Source organism: Lutzomyia longipalpis, chromosome 3 (assembly GCF_024334085.1).
Source record: "Lutzomyia longipalpis isolate SR_M1_2022 chromosome 3, ASM2433408v1".
NCBI classification, from domain to species: Eukaryota; Metazoa; Arthropoda; class Insecta; order Diptera; family Psychodidae; genus Lutzomyia; species Lutzomyia longipalpis.
Genome location: NC_074709.1, coordinates 8,775,632 through 8,800,876, shown reverse-complemented (window position 1 = coordinate 8,800,876; position 25,245 = coordinate 8,775,632). Strand labels below are relative to the sequence as shown.

The window sequence follows — 25,245 nt, the reverse complement described above, 5'->3', positions numbered from 1 at the left end:
TCAGTGTGCGAGAATAGTGTGAGATTGTCGCGAAAAAAGTGCAATTATTACATGCACGACCTTCACAGCATATCATTTGAACAACTTCAGCTGTTCACAACTCTAATCTCCGTCTCAATTTATTTCAATTCCACCAAACACTTTCTGCTGCACCACTGCTGGCTTGTGAAGCTTTCTTTCCTTCTCTTTTGTGCTTTTCCATAATTTGGACTTTTTTGTGATATTTTTTTTTGTTTCAAAGGAAAAAAAACTTTCAATTTGTGTTGTGAAGAAACGAGCAAAGTTTTAAGTTTTGTAATTGATCCAGGAGGTGAAACTACAGCCAGAGAAGAAAATCAAATTCAACCTCATCGCAGTTCTTATGAATCACAGTGAGTACCCAAGAGAGATTTATTCCACATTAACTCTGCTAAAAATAAAGAAAATGGTGGTACTTCCCTCACCTGTATGCTAAACACTCAATAAGTTATTTCTTGAGAAAATAATAATCCCATTGAACAAGATTATTTATAGATTAATTTGTTGTTATGTAAGATTCAGTGTGGATGTTCCATCATATTGGAAAAGGCGCGACAAACTATATATTTCCTCTCGCACACATACATATCGCGCAATTTTCCAATGCTTGTGAAAAGTTGGAAAAATTCTTTATTGGCAGCTAAATATTTTCAAAGCCAAAGCAATGTTTGTGTGTGTGACAATGAAAAACACAGCTAATAGTTATTTTGTTGTAGAGGAGTTAGATAGAGCAACGGATGTTTGTATTTGTTGCATCTTGTAGCATTTATTTGATGCATTAAAAAGATATTTAAAATTATAAATTAATATTCCTTAAAAGGAATCAAAGGATTAGCATTAATAATTAGGGGATGGTCAAGTAAGGTAGACTGGGGCTAAAAAAGTCAATGAAAAAATTTTAAATGTTTATTTCTCCCAAGTTATAGTTCGGAAAAACCTGAAAAATTATGAAGGGAAGCCCTACCAACCTTCAATAATTGACTGTAATTTGGAGACAATCTGATCAGTATTTTAGGAGTAAAAAAACAAACAAAATTTTGAGCCTCTAAAATTACTTTTTGCATGTTTAGAAAAAATCATTTTCCGACTCTTTTCTTTTAGCGATTTTCCAATCTTACTGTCTTTTTCACAAGCTAGATCAATGCAGAAAACGTTGCCAAGATGTATTTTTCACCAATTTTTAATGATTTTTCCGATTTTTCTGAACAATTATTTGAATAAAAACATGGCCCTTCGAACTTTTGACAGTATTTTCTAACCCAGTGAGTGAGAAAATCGCAAAATTCTCTGTTTTAGTGGGTATAATAGTGAAATTCCTTGTAACGGATAAAAAGATGAGAAGTTTAGCTATCAATTACTATCAATCTCTCAGGTGGAAAATCATTGGAAATGTTTGAAAATTCCAACAACTTTATTTACCCCGCTGGTGACTTTATTTACCCGCCGAATTTAAAAAAAAAAGTCAGAAGCATATTTTTCGGGGAGATAGAGAAAAGTGGTATGAGACAAAGTTGTAGGCCAGGAAACCTATGAAAATGACCTGTCGAGGAAATTATGCAAATTGACTTAAATAGCCCCGGTCTCCCCTACCTAATTGCACAGGGAGTTTCAGGGCGATTTTCGACCCAAAACAATGTTGAAACAAGAAAAAAATGAAAATTTGCCAGCATTCTCGTTAAATAGCCAAATATTGATTAGAATTTAATATTTTTAATTTTGGAAATAAATTTTTGTCTAAAATAAATTAATTGAAATTCTCACATTTTGGCCATTATGTTCTTATCGTTTCCAAAATTATTTGACCATCCATTTGTAAGGTAATTAATTGTTTTTACCTGTGTCTGAGACCTGTAATCGTCACCTAAAATAGCTATAAATGACAGTTTAATTTAATCCTCAATTCAGCATTTGAATGTAATTTATAAAATTATCTTTTCTTCATTATTGAAAAACAAATCCTCCTGAACAAGAACAATGAAATAAACGTTCGAAATTTCCTCCCTAAATTGAGCAAAGAATTTTCCTTTAAGCTGTCACAATAAATGTCTGGAAAATGCATCATTTGAATGTGATGTAAATAGAATGACGCCACAGCCATTTGCAAGGTAGAATGAGCGCTGAGTGTGGGTGGGAAATCCTTTTCACTGTGTTTTCATTTCACAACCAACAATACGGGCGCATCAGGTAAATGACTACTGAATTGCTGCTTCACTTGTTGAACATTGCCCCGCGCATCAGTTGTATGTGTGGCCTGTTATTGTCATATTTCTTCAAATTTTCAACCCCCTTCGCAATTCTCAATAAGCACCCACACCCACTCCTTCTTCCCTCTTCTCCCCCACTTAACTGTACTACATACTTTGTAATAGATGGCCAATAAATCCAATGTGGGTGGATGATGGTGATTTGCAGTGAAACAGAAATCTCCTCCTGTGGCAGACAAGTGATATCGCATATTCTATTGAAATTGAACTTTATAGACAAATAAGTATTTGACAAAAAAAAAACATTGAGAGACATCAAGGTAAATGAGGGAGCAAAAAAAAGGCATTTGAAGAAGGAAAAATAGAAGAATTTATTCAACTGAAATGAAGAAGAAAAATTCAATTCATTGAGACGTGCATAGAGCATAAGGAAAATGGAACTTTTAATTGACTTTCATTTGTCGAACTTCTCGCGCTTTTTTTTGTAAGCAAAGAACCGTATTCAGGCGTTGTGAAAAGAATAATTCTCAGGTGTTCAGGGAAGAATATCATTGACACATTAGCCATTATGTATTGTAAAGAGGGATGAATGGCAAAGAAATTCCATGGTGATGTCAATTATTATTTTTTTCCTTCGCTATTCGAAGGATCATCTGATTTTTTTTTAAAGTGAATTTAGGGATAAATTTAGTAACTTTTCCTGAAAACTTTAACGTGTTAAGAGGCGAATTTTCAAATGGCTCACAATAGCCATATCACAGACAAATCCCATTTAAATTGGCTCTTCGATACATCAAAGCGCAAAAGGATTAACGCGTAGGAAATCACATCAAATACAGGACAAACAGGACGTTGGCTGCACAATTAGTCAGCCAATTGATCTCTTGGCCATCTTCTCGCGTTGTCTTTTGTCAAATTCCATGCTTTCAGGTATTTTCCAATCACTCCAAACTATAAAAGAAATATTTAATATGAAAAATAAATTCAGAGAAAAAATTAATTCAAAATAATTCCAACGAGCGTGTGTCTGTCGTGAATCACATTGCCCCTCACACACCGTGTGCCGTATAAATTGCATTGTGTACATATCATTTGAATGATTACATAACGTACTGACACAGTCGGTTCTGAAACAATCCGATTAAGAGGCTGGTTGGTGTACGCGCCAATTCATTTTTTTTTTTTTGCTTTCCATCAATAATTTCTCGCGCGCGCGATCTTTTTGTTTGTATTCTATACTCCAGCAAAATACCTCCTTCAAGCACACACAACTACAGCATCAGCTCTTCCAGTGTGATTAAGAAAAAAAATAAGTAGTTCCGGATAGTTATTTATTAATAAAATTCTTATCTTGTTTGTTTGTTTATTTTTTACATTTTACAATAGAGATTCTATAGTTAAATTTGCTAATTTTTACTACCTTTTAATAATAAATTTTAGGTTTATTAAACCCTGAACCTAAACCTATTAAACCCGACCATTCTAAGATAGTTAAATATTTAATAAAGAATATTAAGTCATCATTTCTTTGATATTTTGTCCCTGAAAGGATCTTCTTCGGGGCATTAATCATTAATGAAAAATTCAAATTAAACTATTGAGAAAATCTATTTTTTTTCTGTCCTCAAAAAATAACCATAAAATCTTCACAAAGAATATTCGCCAAATACAAAAGTATAAAAATTGGAAAATAGAAAATCAAAAATTAAAAGGGAAATTCTGCAGAAAACCCTAATAAGTGTGTGGAAAATTGAGAGAGGAGGACAATCCCCATAGAAACGAAAAGCAAGACCACTGAAGAAGAACCGCTATTAGGGTCGAAAGCTTTGGCTTCAATTGCTGCTTTTCCTTGCGGGTGAGCAGGAATTCCCTCTGACGAACACCGAAAGCCTTGAAAATTAAAATTAAAGCTTTGTAAATATTTTTTTTATTTAGAAAGCTTTTCTCTTTAGCTTTAGCATAAAGAATATTAAAGAAAATTCACTGTATTGTGTATTAGAATATTTGTAATATTTCTCAAGAATGCAATATTTCTTTCTCAAACTTTTCTACATGTACAAACATCTTGAACATCTTGTCCGAAAAAAATCCCCTTTTCTTGTAATTTTTTTGCCTTTATAAATACTTCAAGAAGGACATTCAACTTCCTGTAAAAATTAAACTTTCTCGCAATATGAGATTTTCGGCAATAAAAGAAAACTACTCAACAAGTTAAATACAATAGAGGAAACAAATGGAGTCCTTTAGTCCAACCCCTTTTCATCCAATCCTCAATGTGGGAAATTATTGCGATTTCCGTTCTGGCATGCGCCAATGGGGGGTTGGAAAGAGCTTGTTGGCTGGATGGTAGAGCAAGTTCGGAATGTACGCAATTTTCCACCCTCCAATGCTCGCATTTTCCCGTCATTGCTGCCGTATTCCCAGCCTTTGCGTGTGAGTGAGAACGGGAGATCAATATAATTTAGCCAGAAGTTTGTCTCACCGCAGAAAGCACACCTTATAAAAGCATTTGTGGTCTCTGCGGGAAATTCAGTTTAATTCCAGGTGTGCTTCCGTGTGAATCTCTCTCTTTACTCTCGGCAACAGTTCCCTTAACAATTAAGCTCAACAATTAAGGGGGGAAAAGCAACAGATTTTCTGCAAAATTTGCATTTTTTATATTTTTTTAACAAAATTTTCACAAAATCTGAAAATGAATAAAAATTATATTTAAAACATTTTTTTGTGATTGAAATAATTCCCATTGGATACTCCATTGCGCGTGCAGGAAATAATTTGTATATTTATAATAAAATTTGTGAATCAATGTGAATTGCTTTACAAGTGAGAAAAATTGTTATACCTTTGTGGTTTTATTAATAAATTCGTGTGCTGTGTGTATAATAATTGAATGCTCATCAATCGTGTGGTGCACTTGACACGCACTATTAATTGGAAAAATAATTATTCTATCGACACATCTCTTCCCTCTTATTTTAAAAGCGCAAATGCTCGAAACTACAGAATTTCACAGAGAATCTTTAGATTTTATTTCTTTTCTAGGCGTCAGTATAAAATTTTGCAAAGAATTCTAAATACATATATTGTGAAGAACTTGAATAATTTTGTGCATTTTTTGATTTCCTGGACAATTTTTAAATAAAAGTTGCCGTGAAGTTTGTAGATGACAATTAAAAGGATCTAAAACATAGAAAAATTAAGAAAATTGTTAAAAGATCTTCAAAAAATCAATTTCAAAATGGTTAATTGTGTGGAGTTTACGAAATTTTGCAAAAAACTTACCGAATTTTATGAAGAATTTAAAAGATTTTGTGAAGAATATTAATAAAGGAATATGATATATAAGAAAAGTATCAAAAAACGTTAAAAATGTGCTAAACTAAAACTCTAAAAGATATTGTGGAAAAGTTTTACTAAAGTTTTTTCAAGATTTTATTAAATTTCTTAAAAATTTTTTGAAAAGTTTGATTAAATTTTGTGAAGAATTTAATGGATTTCCTTGACAATTTTTAATTAAAAGTTTCTGTGAAGCTTTTGGATGATATTTAAAAAATCTGAAGAACCCAAAACAACTTCCTTAGTTAGAACTCTAATAGGTTCTTAGAAAAATATTGTAAAGTGTGTCTAATGAAAAAGTTTTGTGAAAAATTTTCAAAAATAGAACTTTAGTGAAGAAAAAATCTGAGAAATTTCAGTGAAAAATCCATTAAAATGGTGGCAAGAAATTTTTCCATACAAGACCTCCCGTATTCGGGACTCTTGCAAGTTCCAGATGAGGAGAGGGAATTCCTGACTCTTGAGGAATTGAAGCCACATCAATTGACTGAATTGGGAGTCTCACATACGCCCCAGGGAAATTCTCTTTCACCCGCCAATTCGCAGCATCATCAGGCGCACCAAATGCAGCAACAGCCCTCCCAGTTTGGCCAGCAAATCTACTTTGATCTCAACACACAGACAACAACGACAAAGTTTGTCCCTTTAAAGAAAATTCTAAATGTTCCTTCAAATTGTAATGAGTGAGAAAAATCGGAAAATTGTGGTTCAAATGGAATAAAACGTTTATTTTCTTAATGATCAAGAAACTCTCTAAAGAAAAATTCTTTTCTCTAATTTTTTTTGAACATTTATTTATTTTTCTTTGCAGTGGAAATTGTGTTTTTATGAGTGGAAGTGAACTTTCCATGCCAAGCCATAGTCATCTTGATCCCAATTCCATGAGCACAACCAGTGTTGGCAAAGCCATGCATAAAACTCATTCGGGAAAAAGCCGAACGACGCTAGCGCCACGGTGGCGAGCACTGGAAATTGTTCCAGTTGAAATTGTAAACAAAGTGTCCGCGAGTGAAAATAAGCAAATTGGCGATGAAAATCATGTTTTCCATTGATTTTCCTCGCTAATTATGCTGGAAAAGTGCCGCGAAATGTGTTTTTGTGTGTTTTGTGCAAAAAATTTTCCGCAAAATAGGAAAATTTGCACAAAAACTGTGGTGAAAAAAACAACAGGTAAGGAAAATCGACATTTTAGAGACAATTTCCGTGAAAATTGTCTGTTTTTCTTTTCTAAAATGTATTTTACTATTTCAGGGACCAATTTACAATCATCCCGTGCAGCAAAATACGCGAAATTGGACAAATTTTCGCGTGAACGGCTGCCTTCGAGGCGTTTCCGGCGACTTAAGAAGACTGCTTCTCCGGCTCCTTCGTATTTAAGGTAAGTTACACATATTTCACGGGCATTTTTCTAAAAATCCACCTGGGGCTGAATTCTCTAAGGCAGGAACCTGTCGTGAAAAACTCCCGGGTGCGTTAACGCTTGAAAAACAACGCTAAAACCGTTCCGGGAGTTTATCATGGGCGCATTCTCGTCTGTTAGCCATCTTCCCGCCTGAAAGCTCTCGAGAGTTTTTCTTCTTTAAAGAACTCAGCCCCTGAAATTGTGTCTGAGATACAGTAGAGCCTCGAGAGACGAATTTTTTCATTCAAGTTTTTAGTCATTTTCCCACCTAATGGGATTTGCATTGAAAAAAATCATCTTGAGGCTTTGGAGGAGAGTAAAAGATTTAACTAATTATTTTTTTTCTTTCTCTCTTCTGGATATGTCCGAAAATGCTTCATCTACTGGACAGAGTGAGAAGTAAATCTCATCCCTCAAGATTCGGGCAGATGAAGAAGATGCTGTCCAGATGGAGAAGTGGGGCGAGAAATTTTCTTCCAAGTGAAGATGTCTACCCAAAATTCCCTTCTCTGGGTGGTTGGATGCTTCAAGATGGGACAATCGGTAAGTAAATTCATTGTACTTCAGTGGTATATTCATCGGTGGACTTTTTCTTTGGGGGCCACGTAAAATTGTGTCTGAGATACAGTAGAGCCTCGAGATAACGAACTTATCCATTCAAGTTTTTAGTCCTTTTCCCCACCTAATGATATTTGCATTGAAAATTTCATCTTGAGACTCTTGAGAGGAGTGAAAGATTAGACTAATTAATTTTTTTCTGTCTCATTTCTAGGTACATTGAGAAATGATGCCTCACGTGCTCTGCAGGAGGGGAACAGATGGGGCACAGGTGAAGAAGAGAAAGAAGATGGACACAAATGAGGCAATCGGTGAGTAAATTATTTTATTTTATAGTAATTTACGTAGATTCAGTGGACGTTCTTTTGGGGAGCCACCTGAAATTGAGTCAAAGACACTGATGAGCCTCAAGATGACGCGTTTATTGCCTATTTTTTTTTTTAATTTTCTCATTTAATAGAATTTGAATTGGAAAATTCATCTTGAGGCTTTTAAAAAGAGTTAAAAATTAAGCTAATCAATTTTTGTGTCTGTCTCATTTCTAGATACATTGGGAAATGATGCCTCACGGGCCCCTGCAGGTGAAAAGATAGAGCACAGAAGGACGAGAGGAATGAGCGGATCTTGCCACTTAGGTTCTCTAGCATCTCGTCAAAAATGTCCCCGAGATTTGGATCGGACTGATGAGGAAGATCTCATCAAAGTGGCATCAAGTTGGACCCAGAGAAGGCTGTCCGCTCAAAATTCTGAGACAATTGGTAAGTAAATTATTTTAATTTAATGTAATTTATTCAGATAAGTCTTTTTGGGATGCCACCTGGAATTGAGTACAGGTGTAGAAGGGTCTCAAAATGACAAAATAATTTACACGATTTAAAATTATTTTCCCAAATAATGGGAATTGCATTAAAATGTTCATTTTGAGGCTTTTGCGAGAAGTAAGAGATTTATAATTTAGTTAGAATTAGAATTTTTATTTATTAAATGTCCAAAGGACATGTTCTCCTTATCAGGATCAAACATAAATTGCTACAGTTGAGTAAGAAAATCTATTTTTTTTTAAAATAAACGGTCATTTTGGTATTCAGCGTAAAAGCCTACTCTCCAATATACCATAAAAATCTTAAAAAAAAATAAAACGTATTCAGAGTAAAAGTTTTGATCAATTTTTGTCTTTTATGATAAAAGTGAGTTTTTGAGATCCTCAAATGAGCATCTTTAGTCATTTTTGTGCTGTTTAAATATTTCAAAAACTATAAATCTGATAGAAATTGGTCTCATACTAAAATTTTTAATGCAAAATACGTTTTTCTTTTATTTACTCAGTTTTTGTTTATAATATAAACATTTAATTTATTTCTTAGTATTAAGTATCTACTTATTAGGAATAGTCGCTAAATAATTTGTGAAATACCCGAAAGAGTGTTTTTAGTACCCGTTTCAGGGAGTTTACCTACACTAAAATAGAATCCTAAAAAATTTCTTATTTTAAAAAAATCGGTATTCTGAGTAAACTATTTTTTATGCGCTAAAAAATTAGTTTGACGACTCTTACGATAAAAATTCATAAAATAAAAATAAAAGATTTTTTACGCTGAATCTTACCTTTAAGTCTAAGTACTTTTTCTTAAAATTGTACGACATTCAAATTTTTAAATTCTTGTGGTAGATCATTATAATATTTAATTGACGTAATATCTAATTGATTTTGTACCGTATTTGGTTGTATTTGATGCAAAATTTTTCATTTCATCATTATTTCTTATTTTGTTATTTGTCTTAAGATTATATTCATTTTATATCTGAATTCTTTTATTTTTAGATAATCAGTTTTTTTTGTTTCCACATCTTTTTTAGATACCTACATCATCGATCGGACTTCAAGGTTGTAGTTGGTCGTCTGATCAAGGGGTGTTTATCTGAATGAAAATCTTCGGATCTTCGGATTATTCGCCAAAGATTCGGATGATTCGCGAAAGATTCGGATTATTCGCCAAGATTCGGATTATTCGCCAAGATTCGCTTGATTCGCCAATATTCGGTTGATTCGCTAAGATTCGGTAGATTCGCCTATATTTTTGGTGCACAAATAACACTTTTTAAGCAAAAAACTATAGCTTTTAAGTATTTCGCGTATTATAGACGTGCCTAAACGTGTTTGTTTGAATTTTTTGAACTTGGTTTAAAATTAAGAACAACTTTTTTAACACTTTAAAAAACCAAAAGGATCATAATACACTTTACTTAACTGCTATCAACCTTCTCATACAACTGTTGATTTAAAATTTTAGTTTCTTGAACCATTTAGATAAAAAAAAATCTGTTCTGCCGTTTTCAAGATATTTGGCGGTATTCTAAGATAAATATAAAGATCAAAATAAAGAAAAAAACCAAGATTTGGTATTCTACTTTAAAATTCCAAGAAATTTTCAGGATAATCTTGGAAATTCAAAATATTTCAAGATTTGGTATTCTAAGATAGAGATTTACGGTCGAACCATAACCTAAAAATCTTGTTTCTTCATACAACTTCCAAGACTTTTAGTATTCTGAGATACGAATCAAAATCAAAATAAAGATTTACAAAATGAGTTGTCAAAGGAGACTTGGATAAAAATATTCCAAGATTCTGTATTCTACGATAGAGATTTACGGTCTTATTATAACGTAAAATGTCTTGGATTTATGTGAAATTCCAAGACGGTTTTGGGGTCCTTTGAAAAATTGGTTTTTAAATGAGGTAAAGGCAAAGTAAATTCAGTATGGGAGATATGAAAACTCTTGTACAAATATGGAATGCAGATGCAAAATGACGGGTTTTTGCCGGAATTGTGTTCACTCCATCTTGCTAATGATAGAGTGACCTCCGGGTTGTACCAGGATTGTCAAATCTTGGACAAATACGTGATGTTGGTGCAAAATTTTTTGTTTTTCACTGGAATTGTGGTCACTTCTCCTTTGTAATGGTGGAGTGACCCCCGGATTGGGGATCTCATCCCCGGATTGTCACATCCTGGACAATCCTGGGATGCTGGTGCAAAAATGTTTGTTTTTTGCCGGAATTATGGTCACTTCTCCTTTGTAATGATAAAGTGACCTCCAGATTGGGGATCTCATCCCAGGATTGTCACATCCTGGACAATCCTGGGATGCTGGTGCAAAATTCTGGGTTTTTCGACGGAATTGTGGTCACTCTTGATTGGTAATGTTGGAGTGACCACTACTCTGGCGAAAAAACCACAATTTTGCACCAGCATTCCCTAATTGTCCAGGGCTTGATAGTTCTGGGATGAAATCCCTAGTCCGGAGGTCACTTTATCATTACCAATGAGAAGTGACCACAATTCCGGCGAAAAACAAACATTTTTGCACCAGCATCCCAGGATTGTCCAGGATGTGACAATCCGGGGATGAGATGCCCAATCCGGAGATCACTTTATCATTACCAATGAGAAGTGACCACTAATCCTGGAAAAAAATTAAAAAATTGCCCCAGAATCCCAGGATTGTCCAGGATATGACAATCCTAGGATGAGATCCTTAATCCGGAGGTCACTCCATCAATAGCAAGAAGAATTGACCACGATTCCTAAGAAAAATTCAAAATTTTGCAGTAGCATACCCCCCCCCCCCAGTTACCGCCAAATTATCATAATGTGGAGGCAGAAAGCACCTCTCCGACAATATTCATTCCATTCCCGGAGCAATAATGCCTGGGAATAATAGCCGAGATTATACAATCAGGGCTCCTGGATGTAATGGCAATAGGGAAGAAATTCCCATAAAGTGTTTAAATTTCGTTCAATTGTCATCCGAGAGCGAACGAGAAAGCACAATAGAAAAAATAGAAAAAATTAATGCGTTAGAAAGAGATATCGCTAAAGTTTTCTTGGCGCGAAGCTGAAACCAAGAAACTGACAAGTAGGATAATGCAAATTTTGATTTTACTATCCTGGATAATTCGTCGTAAAGTAGAATACCGACAGTCTTGGTCTTTATTTTGATTTTTACCTTGATCTTGAAAGGTGTCTCTATCCTAGAATACCACTCATTGTCATTAGATTTTTTTTTCAAAACTTTATCTCTTGTTTTACCTGTCTTAATTTGATTTTATTCAAATTGTAGCTGTAGCTTTTTTATAGCTTGAGGTTTCTGATGTTTTAGATAGTCACATAGCATTTCAAAACCTTAAAATGTCCAATTTGAGCAAAATTGGTCAAGGAGCACTCGAGATATGGCCTTCAGAACTTTTAGAATACATGTAGAATAGTTTATTTAATTGGTAAAGAGGTTGATGGTACATGAGGTGATTTTTCTTTCGTCACAAATTTTCACGGCTTTTCTCTTCACTTGTCGTCTATTCTCTCTCTCTGATGTTCGCACACACTCTACTACGATTTTGATTTCAAATTCTAATATTCCCACATACATACAAGAATTTTTTAAATGGCAAAATCTTCTAAACGGCGACATAAATTATAGAAATTACCCCTTAAATTTAGGCAATTTTTGTTTTTGATTTTAGCGTCTCTTGCGGCCATTTTTGGAACTTTAAATGTTTTAGACAGTTGTAATGCTTCTTGAAACCTTTCATTTGACCTTGAGGTGGTCAAAATCGGTCAAGCCGTTCTCGAATTATATCGAAAAAACAGTTTTTGCTTTAGGCCGCCATATTTGCTAAACGGCTTGACCGATTGTCAAGTGTAAATTATCGATGAAAACGTCTCACTGAGCTCTACAACAGACTAAAATTCCAGATCTCTAGCTGCAAGAGAATTGGTTGACCGTAGTTCAAAATGGCGGATGGCGGCCATTTTGGATTTTGAAAATGTGAAAAAATGAAATTTTACACCCACATTTCTATAGAAAACTTCAAACCGGAAGCCTTTATCTGTTACCGTTCTTGAGCTATAAGGTAAAATTTAAGCCACCACCAGTAAGCCGGTTGGAACAAAAATGTCACTCCAACTTTTTCGTAATGTGAAGTGACTAAAACACCTAAAACATAACTTATACGAAGTTTGGACACGGTCTGAGGTAGTCAGTTATTCCGACATTAACTAATTATGAAGAATGTTGATCAAAATTCGCAAATATTTATAAATATTTTCCAATATTCGCCAATATTCGTGAAGATTCGGATTATTCGCCATGATTCGGATGATTCGCTAAGATTCGTCAAGATTCGCGAAGATTCGCCTAAAATATCCAAAGATTCGCCAGATAAACACCCCTTGCGTCTGATTATCCAGAAGAGGATCTCCCATTATGGAAGGTGTCCTTAACTCATGGTTCATCGTGAATAATGTGGACATCCTTGAGTGGGCCAACTCATTTATTTCATTTACTTTTGACTGAGATAGATATTTAAAATGTAGCCTCACTTTTATTGTTTTTTTAGTTCTATATCTATTTTGAACCACTTTCTCTTGTTAATTTTAATGTTAATGTTAAGTTAGTTAAGGGAAATAAAAATATAAATTAAAAAAAAAACACAAAAAATATTTCCTTTTTCTCTATTTTTCTCTATTAAAGAATGTATTGAGTCCTTGGTTCGGTTTATTGTTCGATCTTTCTTATTAAAGGTAAGTTATTGCTTCAGTTCTGGCAAGCAATTTTTACTATTTATAGAATAAGTAGGTATAATTGACGAAAATTAGTTTAACTCCTGCCCTATGGGGAATACTTTCATCCCATTTACTCATTTCTTTCATTAAAAAAAAAACTAATACCTAAACCTACCTCTAGCGCCTTCACAAAACATCAAGAGACGTTTTCGAAATTAGTGCCTTGGCTTATAGCCTTTTCTATTACATTTTGAAGATTTTACACCTTTATTAATTATTTTTTAACAAAATGAATTATTTTGAAACCCATAGAGCGTTCCCATAATTCTAAACTACTATTATTAATTGTTTTTTTGGAAACAAATTTTTTTCGACCCCACAGGGCCTTCCCAAAAAATATGAACTACTTTTATTTAATATTTATTAATCAAATAAATTATTTTCGACCTCACATTTATTATTTTTTAATAAATTAAATTATTTTCAATCTCATAGGGTGTTCCCAAAAGCCTGAACTTCTAGAATTTGATATTTTTTTAATCAAATAAATTCAGGGCCTTTCCAAAAGACATGAACTATTTTTGTTTATTATTTCTTTTAATAAATAAATAATTTTCAAGTCTACAGGGCTTTCCCTAAAACTCTGAACTACTTTTTTTAATTAATTTTTTTAAAATAAATTATTTTCAAACCTACAGGACCTGTCCTAAAGTCCTGAAATATTTTTTTTTTATTAAATTAAAGTAGTTCTGGATTTTTAGGAAGACCCTGTGGGCTCAAAAATAATTTATTTAATTAAAATATTTTAATAAAAGTGGTTTATATTTTTGGGAAGGCCCTGTGTGCTCAAAAATACTTTATTTAATTAAAGAAATAATAAATAAAAGTAGTTCTGGATTTTTAGGAAGACCCTGTGCGCTTAAAAATAATTTGTTTTAAAAAGAATTAATAAAAATAATTCATATCTTTAGGAAGACCCTGTGGTCTTAAAACTAATTTATTTAATTAAAAAAATAATAAATAAAAGTAGTTTTGGATTTTTGGGAAAGCCCTGTGTGCTCAAAAATAATTTATTTAATTAAAGAAATAATAAATAAAAGTAGTTTTGAATTTTTGGGAAGGCCCTGTGGACTCGAAAATAGTTTACCTAATTAAAAACTAATAAATAAAAGTCATTAAAGCCCTGTGGGCTTTAAAATATTTTATTTTGTTAAAAAAATAATTTATAAAGGTGTCAAGTCTTCAAAATGTATTAGAAAAGGCTTTAAACAAGGCCCTAATTTTAAAAAAATCTCTTGATTTTTTGTGAACATTAATTTTTTGGTATTAGGGTCTTTTTTTATGAAAGAAATGAGTAAAAGGGGCAAAGGAATGAAACTATTTCCTATTTCTTCTCTAGATAATGTATAGGGTAAGAGGTAAACTAATTTTCGTAATTATTTTCTGTAAAAATTGCTTACCAGAAATGAATCAATAACTTACCTTTAATAAGAAAAATCAAAAAGTAAAACGAACCAAGGACTCAGTACAATCTTCAATAGAGAAAAAGAAAATATTTTGTCTTTTCTTAAATTTTTATTTCCATTAACTAACTTAACATTAACATTAAAATTAACAAAAGAATGTGTTTCAAAATATACATAAGACTACAACAAAATATGAGGCTATATTAAAAAAAAAATCTATCTTAATAAATAAATGTTTACATTATCCAGCATGGATGACGAGCTAAGGACACTTTCCATCATGAGAGATTCTTTTCTGGATCCTCAGACGACCAATTACCACAACCATGGTGTCGGATTGATGATGTATCTAAAAATATATGGAAACAAAAAAAAAATGATTAGCTAAAAATAAAAGAATTCAGATATAAAATGAATACAACATTAAGATAAATTACAAAATAAGAAATAATGATTAAATGAAAACTTTTGCATCAAATACAACCAAATACGGTACAGTCAAGTATTAAGTTAGCGTCACATAGAATAAACTCTTCTCACCCATTAATAATAATGAGTAGAAAGACACCTGACTGTACATTAATTAAAGATTATAATAATCGACATCAAGAATTTAAAAATTTGAATGTCGTACAATCTAAAGAAAAAGTACTAGAATTAGGGTGAGATTCAGCATAAAAAGCTTTTTCTTATTTTATGAATTTTTATCGTAAAATCAAAATAATTTTCTATCATATAAAAAAAAGGTTAGTCAGAATTCTGATTTTTTATAAAAAGATTTTTTTAATTTTAGAGTATTAAAATTTAGAGTTTTTAACAAATTATTTAACGATTATTCCGAATAAGGAGGTACCTAATATTAAAAAATAAATTGAACAGTTTATAATTAGCAAAAACTGAGCGGATAAAAAAAATTTTGCTTTAAAGGTTTTAGTATGAGACGTAGAAGATCAATTTCTAACAGATTTAATAGTTTTTGAAATATTTAAACAACATGAAAAATGACTAAAGATGCTCATTAGAGGACCTCATAAAGTCACTTTTATCATAAAAGATAAAAATTGATAAATTTTACCGAGAATATGAATTATGAGAATATGAAATTGTAGCAATTTCTGTTTAGTCCTGATAAGGAGAACATCCCCTTTGGACATTTAAAAAATAAAAAAATTAATTCTAAGTCTTTTACTACTCGAAAAAGTCTTAAAATGAACATGGGGTCCTCCACTGTATTTATATAAATTAAATTAAAATAATTTACTCACCGTTTGCTCATTCAGTGAAGAGAATTTTTGGCGGACAGACTTATTTGGGTCCATCTTCACTTCCACCAGATCTGCCTCATCTGTCCGTTGACGCGATGCTGAAGAACCCGTATAGTGGCAAGATCCGCCCATTCCTCGTCCTTTTGTGCTTTATCTTTTCCCCTGGAAGCACATGAAGCATTTCCCGACGTATCTAGAAATTATACAGAGAGAAAAAACTGATTAGCTAAATTAAATCCTTTCAAAAGTCCCTCAATATGAATTTTACAATACAAATCCCATTAGATGAAAAAATTCAAAAAATTTAAGGAATTAATCCGTCATCGTGAGACTCTTCTGTATTTTTGACTCAATTTCAGTAGGCTTCACAAAAGGACGCCCACCAAATCTACATAAACTACAGTAAAATAAAATAATTTACTTACCAATTTGCTACATTTGGGTCCATCTGTCCGATCCGGATCTCGGGGACTATGTTGAGGCGATGCTGGGGAACCCGTAGTGGCAAGATCCGGCGCTCATTCATCTCGTCCTTCTGTGCCTCATCTTTCCCTCTCCTGTACTGTACGCGAGGCATCATTTCTTGATGTACCTAGAAATGAGAAAGAAAAAAAAATAATTAGTTAAATCTTTTACTCTCCTCCAAAGCCTCAAGATGATTTTTTTCAATGCAAATCCCATTAGGTGGGAAAATGACTAAAAACTTGAATGAAAAAATTCGTCTCTCGAGGCTCTACTGTATCTCAGACACAATTTCAGGGGCTGAGTTCTTTAAAGAAGAAAAACTCTCGAGAGCTTTCAGGCGGGAAGATGACTAACAGACGAGAATGCGCCCATGATAAACTCCCGGAACGGTTTTAGCGTTGTTTTTCAAGCGTTAACGCACCCGGGAGTTTTTCACGACAGGTTCCTGCCTTAGAGAATTCAGCCCCAGGTGGATTTTTAGAAAAATGCCCGTGAAATATGTGTAACTTACCTTAAATACGAAGGAGCCGGAGAAGCAGTCTTCTTAAGTCGCCGGAAACGCCTCGAAGGCAGCCGTTCACGCGAAAATTTGTCCAATTTCGCGTATTTTGCTGCACGGGATGATTGTAAATTGGTCCCTGAAATAGTAAAATACATTTTAGAAAAGAAAAACAGACAATTTTCACGGAAATTGTCTCTAAAATGTCGATTTTCCTTACCTGTTGTTTTTTTCACCACAGTTTTTGTGCAAATTTTCCTATTTTGCGGAAAATTTTTTGCACAAAACACACAAAAACACATTTCGCGGTACTTTTCCAGCATAATTAGCGAGGAAAATCAATGGAAAACATGATTTTCATCGCTAATTTGCTTATTTTCACTCGCGGACACTTTGTTTACAATTTCAACTGGAACAATTTCCAGTGCTCGCCACCGTGGCGCTAGCGTCGTTCGGCTTTTTCCCGAATGAGTTTTATGCATGGCTTTGCCAACACTGAGCACAACCGACACAACAAATAGCCATTCGCAGAATTCATCGTCAAATCATCACATGGCCAGAGGACATCAGAGGAAGAGAAAGTGCTCCTACACGTAAGTTTGTGAATTTTTTTTTCAATTTGAAGAATAAAAAAGAATTTTTCTACCCACTTCCTGCGTAGAAGTTCTCGCACCAAACTCTCTTTTCAAAGAGAATCCGTACAAAAGTGCAACAAGTGAGAGAATTCAACCCTTCAGAATAATTTACACTGAAGAAACAATCTGTGCAAGAATCAACGTCACAGCTTTGTTGGAAGCTAATTGAGTGTTGCTCTCAATGCACCAAAAGGTGGAATTTATGTGGTTTTCCGCAACACTTGGCAAGAAATTACCATACAGCTTCCATTCCTTTTGATACAAAACGCCCCTACTTTCAATATTCTCACCCACCCCCATTTATGCGGGCAATTGCGTCAAATGGGGAGTCTTTTCTTCCATCATTTACACGGTACTTTGTGTGAGAATTAATTGCTTCGGGGACATGAATGATTCCCCGAAGGTTAATTTGTACGTCTTCAGGACAACTCTCTCGTAGAGTATTAAATAAAATTACATAATATTTGACATTAAAAGTAATTTAATTTATTTAAAAAAAAAATACTTTAATTGAAGAACATAATTGCACATAATTGAGATAAAAAGTGAAATTATTATTTGTTTGTTTGCGTTTTTGTTTTTTTTTTTAGGGAAAACAGCGACTTGGAAGACGATACAGGTGATGATGCAAAATCTGTGAGAACGGAAGACAATAAAAAGTAAGAAATTATCTTCAATTTTAATCGATAAGAAAAAACTTTGTATTTTTTCTGTGATTTTTCTCTCAACACGAAAGGGAGGATTTATTAAAAGAATTAACAACTTGTGCTGATTAAAATGTCTCAAAAGGGGTGATAAAAAGTTTTAAGATTAAGATTTCTTACAATTTTTGGAGGTATGGATGGTTCTTTGATTTTTTTCAACATTTCTGATTGGTCAGTGGGGGCGCCGAGTTTTTTTTTAAATAATAGGAGGATTTCACTAATCAGTCGGTCTTAAAATTTTAAGTCGGTTTTTAAGTTGGCCTAAGGTTTTAAGTCAGTTTTGTTTAAGTCTGATTTAAAATTTTCAAGTCAGGCTTGGATTTTCCTGAGTTGTCCTGGAAAATATGTAAGATTTTCTGATTAAAGAACTATTTTATTTTATTTTCTTTTAAAAATATAAAGTCAGGCTTAAAAAAATACTGACTTAAAACCTTAAGATCGACTTAGAAACTGATTTAAAATTTTAAGTTCGACTAAGTAGTGAATTTCGCCCAATATGAATAGAATTCTTTTTAAAATAATTATTTTCTACTGGATTAAATCTTTTATTAATTAATTTTTTATTCTTTAATAATTTCCCAGAGCGTTTAAGAATTCTCAACTCAACTATTAGTAAAAATTCTTTCAAAAATAGCTTCTGAAAAAAAAATTATTTCCAACCACAAAGAGAGGTCAAAGGCAAGGTCAAAGATTTCTTAGAAAAAAGAGGATTTTTTCTTCCCAACTCGGACATTCTTTTGAGATTTACAAAAAATTGCATTTTTGCCCTTAAAATATTCCTTCCTTTGCATTCTTTTGGTGTGACACACAAAAGCAGCAAAGAATGAGCGGAATTGAGGTTGAAGAAGCCTCACAAATTGATGAGTTATTTGATAACATATGTGCCTGGTCAAGGTGAGAGAGCAAAGGCAATGAGAGGGTGGAGAAAGTCAATCAGGTCGTTTGGCGGGAAGAATATAATTGCCAGCACAGAGAGAGAAATTTAATCTCTTATCATATGTCTCAATTTCCAATTAATCCTCGCATTTCTTTCCACCCCCTCGGCCCCTCTTAAAACATTCCTTTTAGGCAGAATCACAGTGAGATTGAGAAAAGACGAAGGGATAAGATGAACACCTACATCACAGAATTATCCTCAATGGTGCCAATTTGTCATGCAATGTCCCGGAAATTGGATAAGTTAACAGTTCTGCGGATGGCTGTGCAGCATCTCAAGACAATCCGTGGGGCAGTTCATTCGTACACCGAAGGGCACTACAAGCCGGCTTTCCTGTCGGATGAGGAACTCAAAATGCTCATCCTTCAGGCAGCTGAGGGGGGAAGCTTCCTGTTTGTCGTTGGATGCGATCGTGGGAGACTTTTGTACATTTCCGAGTCGGTATCGCAGGTCCTCAATTACTCCCAAGGGGATCTCCTTGGGCAGAGTTGGTTTGATATTCTCCACCCCAAGGATGTGGCTAAGGTCAAGGAGCAACTATCATCGTCCGATTTGAGTCCTCGTGAGAGATTAATTGATGCCAAAAGTAGGAAGATTTTTGTTTTGTATGGATTGAGAAATAAAATGAAATTCGTTGTAGCAATGCTTCCGGTGAAGACGGACGTCCCGCAGGGGTTGTCACGCCTCTGTCCAGGTGCCCGGAGATCCTTCTTCTGTCGCATGAAGTACAAAGCATCGATTCAGGTGAAGGAGGAACTGGATGCCCCCGCAAATAGCCACAGGCGGAAGAAGCAGATGAGCAGCGATAAGAAATACTCAGTGATTCAGTGCACGGGCTACCTCAAGTCCTGGGCACCAGCTAAAATTGGCCTAGAGGAGCAGGAGGCAGACGATGGGGAATCATGCAATTTGAGTTGCCTCGTTGCCATCGGGAGGATCCCACCGAATATCTTTGTACCTAATGTTACACCCCCAATCAGTAACAATCTCAATCTGCGGAGCATTCAGTTCATCTCTCGTCATGCCATGGATGGGAAATTCCTCTTTGTCGATCAAAGGTGAGAGAATAATCTAGATTCTCCCTTAAATTTGTTGAATTCTCTCTCAATGTTTGTTCTTCATTCATCAGGGCAACGTTGATTCTGGGCTTCCTACCGCAGGAACTCCTTGGGACAAGTATGTACGAGTACTACCATCACGAAGACATTCCCTCCCTGGCGGAATCCCACAAATCTGCCCTTCAGATCTCAGAACACATCACAACACCCATCTACAGGCTACGTACGAAAGACGGTGGCTTTGTACGGCTGCAGAGTGAATGGAAATCATTCCGGAATCCATGGACGAAAGATGTTGAATATTTAATAGCTAAGAATTCTGTTATACTGTGAGTCTCTCTCTCTCTTGCAAATGTGTGGTGAAACATTTGCAATTCAATTATTTCATTAACAACACCTCTGTGTGCATCCTCAATGTAGATCGGATACCAAAGTGGATGAAGCTGCATCATGCGCAGCAACCAATACAACCGGAAATGGTGTCACATATCGCACTGGGAATGGAGCAGGAGGAGCTGAGAATAGTGCTCCGGGGAATTTTGATTTCTTCAATCAAGGTAAGTTCCTTTGGAGGTAGGATTGAGTGGGAAGTTTAACTTCTCTATAAACGTTCTTGGGGGACTTCTTTTGTTTGCCATTAGCTTCCAATGGCAGGGAAATGCATCGGATTATCAATACGCACGTTGAAGCGAGTAAAATTGGGAGACAAATAGCTGAACAAGTTCTCGATCATCAACGAAGAGTGGGAGACTCATCATCAGGTATTCCCACACACACACAGCACACATCAAAGAAATTCTTTTGTTGAATCGTTGATTCTTTTGCAGCAGAAAGCAGCCCTGATCCGGAGGTGACAGACACAAATCCCCATCAGCACATTCATTTGTCCGAGAGTAGCATTTCAGCCAGTGAAGTGAGTCTCGATCGACGAATTGTCCAGGCAAATCCACAGAGATTGAATGGCACCCTCCCGGGGTACCATGTGCGCAACAACAGCATCATCAATGCAAATCATTCCAATACGGAAGTCCTGCAAATGATGACAACACCCGGAATGGCCACAGAAGCTCCAAATCAAACTGGTACCACAGATGGGAATGATGAGGCAGCAATGGCTGTCATAATGAGCCTCTTGGAAGCTGATGCTGGACTTGGGGGTCCTGTTGACTTCACCGGACTCCCATGGCCACTTCCATAAAAACAAAAATTTGAATTTCTCTGAATGCAAAAAGAAGATTCAACAAATTGATAACTTTTTGTATGTTGGTTTATTTCCTTCTCTGGGCGACTCTTCTTCACCTTTCAACACAGCGTTGTGCAAAATGAATAAAAAGAGACAACAAAAGTCTTTTGTTATTCGACTGAAAGGAACATAAAACCATTCTCATGGAAATTCTCGGGGGGAAAAATAAGAAAAATCATTCTTTGTGATAAATTCAAAATTTATTTGTGAAAATTCTAAAATTCTCTAAACAAATCCACACACTAAAGTGACCCCTAAATGACCCTAAAAGCCCATATTCTTTTGCAGATTAGGCAGAGATTAGCATTAAGATGTGAATAGGGAAGGACAAATGTCTTTTTCTTGCTCAGAAAATTATTTTTTTGCTCAAGAAAATATTTTCTTATCAAACAAAAATCTTTTGAACTGAAAATAAGAAATATTCTTCTCAAGGAAAAATATGTTCTTTTGATACGATTTTGTTCTTTTTAATAGAAATTTATTCTTTTGATGACAAAAAAACTTTTTTTAATAGAAAATTATTTTTTAACTCAGAGTTTGTTTTTTGATCAAATTGTTGTTTAGCTAAGAAAAAAATATTTTTCATAAAAAAACCTTTTTTTTAACAGAAAATTTATTCTTGGGCTCAAAAAAATATTATCTTCTTATTAAACGAAATATTCTTTTGAACAGAAAATAAATTCTTTTGATCAGAAAAAGGATTTTTTGAACTCAAAGAAATATTCTTCTGAACTAAATGAATATTCTTTAGAGCTGAAAAAAATTCTCCTTCTGTTTGAAAAATTATTCTTGACTTCAGAAAAATATTCTTATATTCAAAACTTTTTTTCGATCAGAAAATGAATTCTTAAGATAAAAAAAAACTCCTTTCGGATCAAAAGAATTTATTTTTTATAAACAGAAAATAATTCTGTTGTTCAGAAAGCTATTCTTCTGGCCAAAAAAACTTATTCTTTTGATCAGAAAACTATTTAATTCTTGAATGCCGAAAAATATTTTCTTTTCAAAAAATTGTATTTTCTATTCAGAAAATGAATTCTTTTCATTCTAAAATAATTTTTTGAGCTCAAAGAAAATTTTCTTCTGGACAAAAGAAATATTCTTTTGAGCTGAAAAAAAACTTTTTTGTTTAGAAAATTATTCTTAAACTCTGAAAATGAATTCTTTAGATCAGAAAAATGATTTTTTGAGTTTAAAGAATTATTCTTCTGGACAAAAGAAATATTTCTTTGGTTACAAAATTTGTTCTATTTAATAATAAAATTAATCTTTAGCGCAAAAAATATCTTCGTTTCAAAACATTTTTTTTCTGATCGAAAAACTTATTCTTCTAAGCAAAAGATTTTTTTTCTAATCAGAAAACTAATTCTTCTGATCAAAAATTAATTCTTAAGCTCAGACAAATATGTTTCTGATCAAAAGAAAAATTCTTCTAAATAGAAAACTTTTTAGTTGTTAAACAAGTTACTCTTTTGACCAAAAAATTATTCTTTTGATCAGAAAAATGTTCTTTTTATGAAATAAAATTATTCTTTCTATTCAGAAAATTAATTCTTGAGCTCATAAAATCATTTTTCTGTTAAAAAAGATTTTTTCTGTGAAACAAAATATTCTTTTAAACAGAAAATGAATTATTTTATCCAGAGAAAAATATTTTTCTGATCTTAAAAAAAAATGTAAAGAGAAACTTATCTGAAGGATTAGCAGAAGGATTCCCACACCAACTAGGCGCCTCCGCATCCTCTCCTTCATCGCTTCTCAAAGAGAACTCTGTAGGGTTTGGGGGAGAGAGTAATGCCTGGCAGAAGATTCACATCCGGTGGCTCATCGGCAATGGGTGCAAGCTTAAATTTCTGCACGATGCCCGTGAAGAAGGTGAAAATACACGCACGTGCCAACGTATCGCCCAAGCATCGCCTTTTGCCCTGCCCAAAGGGCATCAAACGTTCTGCATTGCAGATCTTCCCACCGCTGAGGAATCGCTCAGGTCGAAAGGTGTGCGGATCACCCCAATGCTCCTCATCCATGTGCACTGAATGCAAATTAATGAGAATCGTTGTATTGCGGGGGATGCTGTAGCCACCCAGGTGGGTATCGCGTGTTGTCCTGCGTGGACCCGAAATGGGGACAACATTGAAGAATCTCCGTACTTCCATTAGGTACGCCTCTGTGAATGGGAAGTTCCCATGAAGGGATGACGAGAGATTCTTCGCATCATTGTTCTGCGTGATTTCCTCGTAAATCTTGTCCTGCATTTCGGGGTGCAGGAGTAGCATCATGAGGGCTAGATCAATTGTGATGCTTGTTGTTTGGGAGCCAGCAATGAAAATGTCCAGAATAACCATTGTTAGTTGGATGTTGGTGAAGGTTGATTGGGGATTCTGTGTGTTCTGCTGTTGCTTCATCTCCTTTATGAAGGCATAAATGAGATCATCGGATGATTTGTCCTCACTGTAGGACTCATGGTGGGCATCAATGGTCTCCATGAGGAGATCTCTGAGTTCTTCATTGAAGCGTCGGATGAGATTGTAGCCGGACCATTCGGGGGCGAGGAATCGTATCCATGGCATGGAGGAGAGTACCCCGCCGGACATGTCGAAGGCCTTTGAACGTTCCTGCAGGAGCGAGAGGAGCTTCTCAATGCGCACATCATCGCGCCCAAGTGGTTTACCCGCCGTGAAGGTCCACAGAACATTGAGCACGGATACCGGGAGGATTTTCCCTGGCCAAAATGGGCCAGAAGCACCCATTTGGTGCTCAATGAGTGCAAGAAGATCCTCAAGTTCCTCCCCAATTGCCAGCTCCATTGGTTGCCGCCCGTAGCCGGCATTTCGCAAATGTTTCACCGCAAAAGCCCGATGTTCCGCCCACATTGCCCCGTCGACACATGTGATTCCGCGCAGTGAACCCATTGTACGGAGACGCATAAAAAAATTCTTAGGACGTCCCTCGAACTCCTCACGCATATGGATTTCACGGACAACATCATACGATGACCCCACAGCATACAAAGTGCCACCGAGCTTCATCCCAAGCACGGAACTTCCATACTTTTCCATCCACATGCCATAGACACGATGGAGTCCACCGAATTTCCTTGCTTCGCGTCGCAATTGAGGGGAATTCCCCACAATGGGGAGCCATTGTGGTCCTGTGTGGGAGGGACAAAGCTCTTCGGTTAAACGAAAAAAAAAAACTTCGCAGGAGGAAAATTCCCCGCTAGAACTCACCTGGGGGGAAATTTTTAGGACGTCGCAGCTCCTTTGCCACCAGCAGGGCTCCAAGGAGACAAATACACAGAAGAAGGATCACAAAAAGTCCCTCCATGGTAGTAAAAAAAATAAAATAAAATTGCTAAGGAGAAGAGAAAATCTTCCCGGTTATTACGTAAAGAGAGCACACGCGACCCAGCAGTGGGGCTTTCAGTAGACCTTCCTCATCGACCGAGGCTTGAGTCCCACACTGATTCATTCACAAATTCCGCACACTCTCTCCACCACGTGCTTCCAAATTTCTCACATCTCTCTTCCCACACACAGTTGAGTAAAATTTTATTTTTCTTCTTCTAATAATCGTAAGAGAGAGAGAGCCCCCACAAGAGCAGCGTGTGGCCCCTTTGGTTGATCTCTGGCTCAACACTAACAGAGCCCACTGCACAATGCAGCTCTGAATGAGCCCCACCGCAAAAGACAAATGAGAGGGCATTTAGGAAGTTATTCAGCAGAGGCAGTGAGAGAGGCCAGTCTCTAAAATACTCTCAAATGATCTTTATCAATCCAGGGTGGGACTTCGGTGCTCCCTGGAAATTCTTCCTCTGCACCAAAAAATTGTTTTGCTTTCAATCAACCAGCCTCAAGATAAGCAATTAAATTAAAATATTTTTATGTG

At 35.0% G+C, this 25,245-nt stretch overlaps 2 protein-coding genes and 1 long non-coding RNA gene across 9 annotated transcripts; 1 reads left to right on the top strand and 2 right to left on the bottom strand.

Annotated features, from left to right (window-relative positions):
* The first annotated feature begins 66 nt into the window (after nt 1-66).
* Nucleotides 67-21,371, top strand: LOC129791829 (protein cycle). 6 transcript variants are annotated; one of them, XM_055830379.1, is made up of 10 exons: nt 67-371; nt 6,370-6,451; nt 17,288-17,373; nt 18,006-18,074; nt 19,188-19,642; nt 19,697-20,114; nt 20,186-20,443; nt 20,535-20,671; nt 20,756-20,875; nt 20,942-21,371. In XM_055830379.1, exons 2-10 carry the CDS (start codon nt 6,386-6,388, stop codon nt 21,310-21,312), a joined length of 1,980 nt encoding a protein of 659 aa, XP_055686354.1. In that variant the 5' UTR covers nt 67-371; nt 6,370-6,385; the 3' UTR covers nt 21,313-21,371. The 6 variants fall into 6 exon arrangements, with proteins under 6 accessions (XP_055686354.1, XP_055686356.1, XP_055686357.1 ...); XM_055830378.1 differs by lacking the exon at nt 67-371 and adding an exon at nt 4,517-6,193 and having other exon boundaries at nt 20,945-21,371; XM_055830377.1 differs by lacking the exon at nt 67-371 and adding an exon at nt 4,523-6,193.
* LOC129792035 (uncharacterized) lies at nt 14,796-17,112 on the bottom strand. Its single transcript, XR_008750766.1, has 5 exons — nt 17,001-17,112; nt 16,793-16,919; nt 16,242-16,408; nt 15,817-16,009; nt 14,796-14,900 (listed from the first exon to the last, which is right to left on the bottom strand). It is a non-coding gene; the product is annotated as an uncharacterized LOC129792035 (long non-coding RNA).
* Nucleotides 21,372-21,538: 167 nt separating the features above from the next.
* LOC129791885 (probable cytochrome P450 305a1) lies at nt 21,539-25,115 on the bottom strand. Of its 2 annotated transcripts, none has more exons than XM_055830497.1 (2): nt 24,588-25,115; nt 21,539-24,529 (listed from the first exon to the last, which is right to left on the bottom strand). In XM_055830497.1, exons 1-2 carry the CDS (start codon nt 24,682-24,684, stop codon nt 23,106-23,108), a joined length of 1,521 nt encoding a protein of 506 aa, XP_055686472.1. In that variant the 5' UTR covers nt 24,685-25,115; the 3' UTR covers nt 21,539-23,105. The 2 variants fall into 2 exon arrangements, with proteins under 2 accessions (XP_055686472.1, XP_055686473.1); XM_055830498.1 differs by having other exon boundaries at nt 21,539-24,508; nt 24,588-25,032.
* Between the last annotated feature and the right edge of the window lie 130 nt (nt 25,116-25,245).